The 10,190-nt window shown below is 38.0% G+C and overlaps 1 protein-coding gene across 1 annotated transcript; it reads left to right on the plus strand.

Moving 5' to 3' along the window:
* Window positions 1-629: 629 nt before the first annotated feature.
* Window positions 630-8,210, plus strand: hnrnpa1a (heterogeneous nuclear ribonucleoprotein A1a). The gene is made up of 11 exons (XM_058792004.1): window positions 630-787; window positions 1,411-1,533; window positions 1,628-1,774; window positions 1,929-2,139; window positions 4,030-4,122; window positions 4,285-4,365; window positions 4,693-4,758; window positions 4,852-5,016; window positions 7,012-7,140; window positions 7,252-7,321; window positions 7,750-8,210. Exons 1-10 carry the CDS (start codon window positions 695-697, stop codon window positions 7,311-7,313), a joined length of 1,170 nt encoding a protein of 389 aa, XP_058647987.1. The 5' UTR covers window positions 630-694; the 3' UTR covers window positions 7,314-7,321; window positions 7,750-8,210.
* Window positions 8,211-10,190: the final 1,980 nt, after the last annotated feature.

The following is a 10,190-nucleotide window of genomic DNA, read 5'->3' on the forward strand; positions in this document are numbered from 1 at the left end:
GGTCTCCCAACAGATATTCTACTGTCTATAAGTAACTTTGCAAGAACATGTCAACTTAATCTAACCCTAACCCTACCAGTCAACTAATACACTACTAACACTCTAACGAGAGTTAGTAGAAATGTAGGTGCAACATTACTTATAGTCAATAGAATGTGTTAAGGGGACCATCAAACTAAAGTGAAACCATAATAAGATAATAATTAATTTAATTTAATTTAATTAATAAATATTGGCAAAAAAAAAAAAAAATTGGCATGCATATATTAAAGGCAGAGGATATTAGAATATTCACTGACAAAATCAATTAAGGCTAAAGTATTTAGAAGTAGAAATGGAAGAGAAGAAATCATTTCTACAAGGTTATGGTTAGGGTGCACAAGACACAATAACACAACACATTTCTAATGAATAGGTTAATGCAGATAAATGTGATGCATGCAAAGGAAATGAAGAGCTGAGCATGTAGCCTACTAATAAACTGTAGGGAATTTAGGGAAGGAATAACTTCAAGCATATATTACCAAAACAGTAAGGAAATTGGCTATTAAATAATCAGTTGGAAGTTGTTAGGGCGTCAATTAATTAATACATTTTTATTTTTTTGCATTATACTGGCCTTATCAGTAGAATTTAACACGCTCCAACACAATAGGTGGCGGTATGCCCCTTGAACGCTGATCTTTAGCCCGCGATGAAAACCGAAGAAGAACGCGTCGCGCTGCAGCGGTTGCGCACACAGTCGAGGTCTGCTGTCAGTCACTGGGAGACCGCCATGTCCAAAGAGGTAAAAACTCTCAAAAATAGCATAATTGTAGCACATAGATTGCATTATAACTGCTAAGTATTTTGTAATTGTCATGGAGTCAAATGTAAAAGAATGAAATAGTTTAATTACAGAAATGAATTTTTGGTAAAAGCGCAAATTTCCTCGCGGCTTCGTCTCATTTCTTTGTTCGCTGCCGAGGCTCGTGAGCTAAAACGCAATTCTTTTGTTCTGAATGTGTTTCAGCCCTTCATTTTGCTTTCACCCGTGCTTTCCTAAGATCAGCGTTTCTTTGCGTAAATGTATTTTTCCATCGGCTTCTAAAAATATGCACTTTATTCGCGGTGGCGCTGTAGGCCGCACGTTTGCAGATGCGCTCCTGCATCACAGATCGATTTTATCGACACAATATGGGAAGTGCTTGATATTGATAAATTAACAAGGTAGTTCAGTTGCATCCTTTGCTTTAAAGAAACTTGTTTTTCAGTTCTTTGGTTTGTGTTTTTGCTGTACGGGTGCAGGGAGAACGCCGAGATAGCTCATTTTAAAAATGCTGTTTCTGTTTGAATGGGCAGATACATTTAGAGCTGTTTGTGTAACGTTGTCATTTAATGTATTTGTTTTAATGGTTTTATTTCTCACAGCAACAGACCCCCCGTGAGCCTGAGCAGCTCCGAAAGCTCTTTATCGGGGGCCTCAGTTTTGAGACAACAGATGAGAGTCTAAGGGCCCACTTCGAGCAATGGGGAACTCTTACAGACTGTGTGGTGAGTACATCTGCGTGCATTCACATGCTAATGAAGGAGAGCAGGCTCTGAAACCAGCTGCTTACGTCTTTTCTTTACCCCTGTCTGCTCACAGGTGATGAGGGACCCCAACACAAAGAGGTCGAGGGGTTTTGGGTTTGTGACCTATAGTTCGGTGAATGAGGTGGATGCGGCGATGGATGCTCGTCCGCACAAAGTGGACGGAAGAGCTGTTGAACCCAAGAGAGCAGTGTCTAGAGAAGTAAGTGTTCATTCTGAGAAACCTTACAATCAGCGTTCCCGTTTTTAATCAAATCAAATAACAATTTTTGTTGTGTATTATCTTTTTATCTAGTGATCCTTGTGAATGAATATTTTTTTGTATATTGCAATAATTGCTTATACGCTGATTTCAGGACTCTTGCAAACCAGGCGCTCACTCCACTGTTAAAAAAATGTTTGTGGGCGGGATCAAAGAAGACACGGATGAGGAACATCTGCGCGAGTATTTCGGCCAGTTTGGTAAAATTGACGAGGTGAACATCATGACTGAGAAGAACAGTGATAAGAGGAGGGGCTTCGCCTTCATAACATTTGATGACCATGACGCTGTTGACAGGATTGTCAGTAAGTGACTGCCACTCATGTGTCCACTATCTTTAGCAGTTTTAGACCCCAGTTACAAGTTGGCGTTTGTATTGCGATGCATCGTTTCTAACATATTTGCATCGGTAAAAAAATATTTATTTATATTTAATTATTAGTACATGTGATATACTTGTTATTTAGAAACTGACCAATAATTTGTGACCAATATTTTATATGTAGATTGATTTCTCCTCTCCAAGCTGTTTCTTAAGCGCGTTCTCTCATCATCGCTGCAACTTGAATATGACGTGTCACAACACTATGGAGACCGAGGCGTTAGAAGTCAGAAGGCACTTAATTTATGATTTTCTGTCTGTCTGAACCAAAGAAATAAAAGTTTTGATTAGTAATATGCATTGCTAAGGACTTCATTTGGACAACTTTAAAGGTGATTTTCTCAATATATTTTTATTTTTTATTTTTTTTTGCACCCTCAGGTTCCAGATTTTCAAATACTTGTATCTCGGCCAAATGTTGTCCTAACAAACCATACATCAGTGGAAAGCTTATTTATTCAGCTTTCAGATGATGTATAAATCACAACTTCGAAAAATTGACACTTAAGACTGGTTTTGTGGTCCAGGGTATGTATATATATATTAGGGATGGGCAATTTCTTATTTCAATCATCGATAGGTTTAAAAAACGATTAATCACATAATCAGGGGCGTGTGCGGGGGGCGGGGCATGGCCGTAATGGAGATAATGAAAATATCTGAAGGCTGTTATGAAAATGAATGTTAAAAATAAAAATGACATGAACACATGATTAGATTACGATTATGATGCAGCAATGTTATTAAAAAATAATAGCTGCCTGAGGTGAAGCTGACTTTATGCCAATAAACTGAAACCCGTTCTATGACGCTTCCTATGATATTAATCAGATAACTTAGACACATAACATTACATCTTGTATCTACACAAAAGGATGCAGTGAACTTTAAGTTACACGCTATAGCGAGAGAGAGTGATCCAGCCGTGATGTGCGCTGAAACAGTCAAGGACAGGATTTACTAAAGATTTCACATTCTATAAAGTTCTCATTATAATACTTATGTCATTAATGTTTATGGCAGATTTGTGTTATATTTTCATCTACATTATCAAGTGATTCCTAAAATTGCCTGCATGTTTTCGAAGCCATACGAAGTAAAAACATCTCTGTTGCATTATTATAGGATCGTTTTTTTTTTTTTTTTAAAGAAACATCTAAAAGAAATATGACCATCTCAAATAACTCAGTCAATATCGGGCGTTGCATTTGAGCATGAAACTAAATACTGGTAATATGCAGCGCATTCAGCTGCATGTAAATGCACGTTAACATCCCAACGCAATCCTATTAGATTAATCAGATGTGTATGTAGCTAACCCAGACATCACTGTGTGACTTCAAAGCCAAGCTTCTTTCTCTTCTCACGTCTATACTTTGAACCCCAAGTTGTTGCAAGCTAAACAATCAGAGCTCAGGGTGCCGCTCAAAGTGCTGCTATAACCAATCAGAATTTTTTTTTTCCCACGCTCATTGCTTCCATGATCGATCATTGCTGTTACGGCCTACTCGATCACTGATGCACATCCCTTATATATATATATTATTTATTTTTTTCCCCCCATTGCATCATATTGCATTGTGTTGTATCGAATCGGATCGTAATGGGGTGAATCGCATCACATAGCTGCTTCATATGTATCTTTAATGTATCGTATTATTGGCTATGTATCGAGATGTGTGTCGCATCGGCCTCAGTTATGGAGATGCACATCCCTAATATATATGTGTGTGTGTGTGTGTGTGTGTGTGTGTGTGTGTATATCTCTTTTAACACGGTCTTCATTTGTTTGTTTTTTTCATTTAACCCACAGTACAGAAATACCACACAGTGAATGGACACAACTGTGAAGTCAGGAAAGCTCTCTCCAGAGAGGAAATGAACAGGGTGTCAATGAATCAACGAGGTAAGAATTACACACAGAGCACAGACCTCAGGGAAAATAAAATGTGCCACAGCATTATTTTTATTTTAGCTGTCTTGATTTGTTGCATAGCTGTTTGATGTTTTGTACGAAAGGCCTGAACTAAAATAACCTTTTCATAAAACTCATCTTATAGGCGGAGAGGAGGAGGAGGAGGAGGAGGAGGAGGCGGTGGGGGAGGTGGTGGTGGTGGTGGAAACTTTGGCAGAGGTGGAGGATATGGAGGTACAATTTTGCATATTATGTTCTCATTTCTGTTTTGTAGTGGTCTATCGCAGAGATTCTCAGAGTCCGTACCTTACTAAACATAAAATTGAAAGATTATGCAGACATCCTCAAATGTGCATAATTGTATCAAACCCTAAGTGGTTAGATTATTCCTCCTTCATTTCACTTTGAACTATGCATATTTCATCATGGAATAATTGGAAATTATTATTTAGGTTGTAAGGGAAAATTCAGTAACACACTGACTGACCCACCTTTTTGAGAACTACTGGTCCACAGTGTTCCTTAAGAGTTATTCATTCTGAAATGTTTCTCCTGTTGTAGGTGGATATGGAGGAGGAAGAGGTGGTTACGGTGGAGGCGATGGATATAATGGCTACGGAGGGAATGGTATATATAAAGATTTTAAGAATGTGATTCACATTACACTTGACCATTCAACAGTGTTTCCATGATGGTGTTTATCTCCCATCTCTTTATCAGGTGGCTATGGTGGAGGCGGACCTAATTACAGTGGCAACCGTGGTTATGGAGGAAGCGGCGGAGGTGGTGGCGGATACGGAAACCAGGGTGGAGGCTACGGTGGCGGCGGCGGTGGTGGCGGCTATGATAACTACAACAATGGTGGTGGAGGCAACTTTGGAGGAGGTCAGTTACCTTGTGAACCATTTTGTCATGTTCTTATTTTTGTTCTCCTAGGATGTGCTGTCGCCTCTGGCTTGCTCAGTTGGGGACACTTAATTTCTAGCGATTATCGCCGATTTGATTGCACAGATACTATTTAAACTAAACTGAGCTAGACAATGACATCTCTGAATTCAATAATGAAATGCCTTTAACTGAAAATTGAGTGTTTAATCTTATCATTATACATTACTGACACTCTGTCCTCCAATTTGATACTATTACAGGGCTCGCAAAATTTCAAAATCCCTGGTAGCCCTTCGGGCAGGTACTCTTCAGATTTTGGTAGCCCGGAAATTAATTTAACTAGCCCGAATTAAAAAATTACTATTTTATTTTATTTTTTATTTTTTTTAAATATAGAAAATCAGATAGGAGTTTAAATGTCAATCAAAAATATTTTCAATACACAAATATCAACAAATATGAAGGCAGGAATTTTATTTCACTATTTACAGGGTATCTGCAGAATTTTTAAAAATATATTTAAGGCAATTTATGACCCATTTTAAGAGCTGCACAAGTAAAATGAACACAGAATGAGCGGGTTGGACAATGTCTATGGTAACATACAGTTTTGAGCCATAAAATTACATGATTTACAGTTCAGATACAGGTTTTCACAAAAACAAAAATCTTATACAACAGTGCTTCAGGCTATAGACCGTTTTTATGAAAAGGGATCAATCAAGCATATAAATTGTTAATTTAAAACGTATAAATATTATTGTCTTAATTGTTTAGATTTTTAGAAGGCACATCAACTTCTTTCTCATTTACAACTCTGTGTTTGCTGCGTAAAAACATGAGTTGATATTTGCATTGATCTGACCATAAACAGCAAAAAAGGCTTATTGGAAATGCAAATTCATTCTCTGCCACGAAGTGGCGCTTTAGGAGAGCTGAAATATTGCAGTTTCCCCGGAAACGCTGTACACAAAGCAGCTCCGCGCTCATAAACGCTGCTTTATCAGGAATTATAGGTAAAATGAAATTAAAATGCCAATGACACGTTTCTGAGGACAGTCGGTTCCCTTCAGATACATTCACATAAAGACATCCGCGCCGCGTTTTGACTTGAAACGTGCAGCGCTCATATTTATTCAATGACATCATTGCCTTTTGAAGTTTAATCCTGCAGTATCGCGACTCATGTCTTTCCGTCCCCAACTGTAAGACCTCTTGAAATTATAATTAGGACATTTCTTACACCATTTAACGTATTTAAAACTTTTTATGGCCTTAATTTTGATACAACTCACTTTCAGAGTTTTTAAGGACCCGCTGGAGATCTGTATTTAAGGAGCCCGTCGGGCAGGCAGTGATACATTTTGGTAGCCCGACTGGAAAACACAATAGCCCCGGGACGTCGGGCTAGCGATTTTGCGAGCCCTGTATTAAGTAGAGGTCGACCGATAGCTAGGTTGGACCACACTGGCCGATACCGATTAATCAACCGATAGTTTTCAAAATGGATACTGAAAGAGAGCTAGTGCTTTACTATTAAAAAATAAAAATAAAAAGCAGGAAAAGTACTGAACCATACTTTGTTAATGAATAAAAATATTAATATTATTTACTATATTGATCATTAAAGTTATTTCATAATTTGCTAATGTTAAAAGAAGAAACTTTAAAATTTAAAAATATAGCCTATTAGTAGCTAATAGTGAATGCTACAAATGTACTCTTATTGTTAAGTGTTACCATTTAATTTCAACAGTCATGCTTAAAGATGGCCATTTTTAAATATCTAAGTCCATAGCATTAAAATTACATACATATGGATATTGTATGTGTACTCACACACTTTATTTGCTTCTATTTTTTAACACTTGATAATTATCTAATCCAAAAAAAAAAAGAAAAGAAAGAAAGAAAAGTTAGTCATACACCGGGCAAAAGGCGTGCTGCCTTTGTGGCAAATAAGATTTTAAAGAATCGCTGTATTTTTTGCAGGCAACTTTGGAGGTGGCGGAGGCTACAACGACTTTGGCAGCTACAACAATCAATCTTCCTCTAACTACGGCCCAATGAAGGGAGGAAACTACGGAGGTGGTGGAAGGAGCGGTGGTGGCCCATATGGCGGTGAGTGAACATTGCAGTGTTATCGAATAAGTACATTTGAATTCAAACCATTTCCATTCCACGCTGAAATATTTTGAGATGTCAGATGTCTCAATCAAGGTTCTTTTATAGGTGGTTATGGAGGAGGCTCTGGTGGTGGTTATGGAGGAGGCTCTGGTGGGCGGAGGTTTTAGATTCCAGGGTAAGAATTGCCCCACGTATGGAAGAGGCCTCTGAAGTTAGCCATTAGTTTGTTTTTAGCTCATCCATGTCCAAACATCTCATAAGATGCGTAACCTATGCAAATGTTAGCCCGTAATCACTCTTCAATTGGTCGGTAAATGAGTAAAACTATTGAGTTTTCAGTGCAGGGGATCCAGCAGCAAACCTTCAAATCTAATAAAGCTAAGATCCAGTATCACATGACGAATGTTGATTTTGAGTTGCTCTCCAAACCTTCTGGCTGCAGCACATGCAAACTCATCCCCATTGTCCTAACCATGCAGTCTTAGCTGACCTGAAGGTTTGCTTCTGTGCTACTACTACTCATTCCCCTCCAGTTCAGCTCTTGATAAAGACAAAGCAAGGTTGCAAAGTGTAACTGAATTTATGTTCCGTATTGTCCAACAGGCCACAGTACTTAGAGGAGAGCCAGAGAGAGATGACAGGGAAAGGAGAGAAGCAAGCAGGTTTACACCTAGATCTGCCCAGCCAAGCAGTGTGGTGGCGATATTAACGTCTGCCATACGAAGAGAACGTGTTCAATAGGGGAGGAAAATCATGTGGGAATGGGGATGGGGGATTTGAAGGTGTTAAAAAAGAAGAAAGAAAAAAAGGAACGTTTCAAAAGTACTCTTGTCCTGGAAGACATTTACTAGTTTGTAGTTTTCCCTTTTTTGTCTGTGAAGTGCAAAGCATTCCAATGAGATTTTATGCAGGGTTTAATTGTTGTGTTGGCTTTTCTCTTGAACCAGTAGGGTGTCTGTCTTTTTTCTTTTACTTTTTTTTTTTTTTTTTTTCTTGCCCTTTTTTTTTTTATGTGAACAGTCACCAATCAAGATTAAATAAACCGCTCCAGTTTTTTTATTTAATTGCATTCGTCAGTGTTTTGATTTGGTAAATTGTGAATAATCGCCCAGATGCATGAATGAGTGATTGTGTTTTACGCAACAGACCCGCAGCATGTTATGATGCTTTTGGGTATTTGTCTTTTGTCGACGTAGCTTTAAAGCTTTACCCTAAAGTCGCTTTGACCCTTGGTTAAAGCATTCATAAGCCTGGGTTACTGGATAATTAATGTAACGCTGGTTTGTTTCAACTTTCATGTGAAACACCTGTAAAGGTAAACTTCAGCAAAACTTTAATTAGCTTGTTCATTTATATTTATAATTGGGCCTAGCACACGTCCAGGTTCATGTTTTGGACAAACGATGTTTCTTTGTTTGAGTTCCGCTGGGGAATGAAATCCATAAGAGGATTTTTAGCAACTCTGAATTGCCGCCTGAAGGCAATCTTGCACGTAAGCGGTCAGACTATCTGATGAAGTGCCAGCAAAGATTCTAGCCATCGGGAGGAGCCAGCTTAAAGGCTAGCCAAAGAGAAGAGACTTTTCAGAAGCGGTCCATCGAAGAGAGGCTAGCCATTGGGATGAGCCAGCTGAGAGGCTAGCTTATTGGAATCGCCAGCAGTCTTATTGAGAACAGATGATTGCTGTTGTAAGACTAGCGAGAAACAGCTACCAAAGTAAGGTATTTAACATACCAGACTGGTAGGTAAGAGGAGAATTTTAGTTTTTTTTTTTTTTTCATGTGAATTATTTGTGCTCATCAAAATTAGGTAATAGTGTAAAGATTTTGTTGCTTGGTTGTTTTCGTGGTTGTGGTGAAAACATGAGTGCCGAACTATCACAGTGAGCAAGTTTTCAACTGTGTTTTAAGTAAGGTTCGGTATCTAATTTTATGTTGTAAAAGTAGTCTTTTGTGTCAGTGGTGCATGAGACACTTATGACTATACACTTTCTGTGCTTGGCTACATGTCATTTTGTTTCTCTCCTTATTTTGGTTTTAAGTCAATTCATTCTTTTTCCAGGAATATAAACTGGTGGATTTTATACCTGCGACACTGTTACTGCCAGTTCAAATGGCTGGTGATCTCGAAGGTGAGTGCATGCTAGATTTCTTTATATACTGTATCCTTTTTCAAGTTGGTTCCCCAATTATTATTTTCTTTACTTCTAGGGTAGCTAAAGACTGACGCCTACCCCAAAACGGCAACTGCACAAACATTTTAACATTGCGTTCTTTTGCTGTTTTGTCTACGTTGGCAGATGGTCAGAATATTTGAATTGGTAAGCTGTTTGTCTTTGATCTGTATGGTCATACAATTTTGTATTGTTAACCTTGTTAAAACCTTTTGCACAAAATGTTCTCTTTGTTTCCACCACAGATTGTTACACAGCGCCGAGTCAAAAACCAAATAGCTGCTGGACAGCATTAGAAACTTTCTTTAAAAAAAAAAAACTTTTTACAGTGTTTTAATAAAATTTTTAAACATTTAAGTATGGGATCAAATGCTTTATTTACCAAAGCAGTGATTTTACACCTATTTATATTTCATGGTTTCTTCTATCAGCTGGGATTAAAAGCATATATAACAGGCCATAGAAAAATGAATTGAGGGGTTCATCCGATCAAGTGATAAAGGGTCTGGGGCACAATGTCAACGGATCAGTTGAGTTGTCTGAGAAATGTGAGCAATAAAATATATTTTGATTTATGGTTACATGAACTTTTGGATGCAAAGCTCAATATCACTAGTTAAGTCACTGGCATGACTTACTCTGAAGCATTTGACAGCTACAATCGGCAAGGTTTTTCTCATGTTTTAGTTGTATACATAGACCTGAATATTAAGTAATTAATTTTACTTGCCATGGTGCAAATAAATAAACCTGTATCAGTAGCACTATTTTACAGTCCTGTTCATAACTGGGTAATAACTAGTTACAAAACCCGAACTTGCCCCTCAACCTAACTTTAGCCCATGTAGTTACCTTATATTACTCATTACTT

Source organism: Onychostoma macrolepis, chromosome 11 (genome assembly GCF_012432095.1).
Source record: "Onychostoma macrolepis isolate SWU-2019 chromosome 11, ASM1243209v1, whole genome shotgun sequence".
Lineage (NCBI taxonomy): Eukaryota > Metazoa > Chordata > Actinopteri > Cypriniformes > Cyprinidae > Onychostoma > Onychostoma macrolepis.

Bases quoted from the DNA above. Each gene is read 5' to 3' on its own strand.
- hnrnpa1a (XM_058792004.1), top strand. From the start codon at position 695: ATGAAAACCGAAGAAGAACGCGTCGCGCTGCAGCGGTTGCGCACACAG. The intron at 4,759-4,851 runs GTATATATAAAG...TCTCTTTATCAG, and splicing joins TAATGGCTACGGAGGGAATG to GTGGCTATGGTGGAGGCGGA. The intron at 5,017-7,011 runs GTCAGTTACCTT...TATTTTTTGCAG, and splicing joins TGGAGGCAACTTTGGAGGAG to GCAACTTTGGAGGTGGCGGA.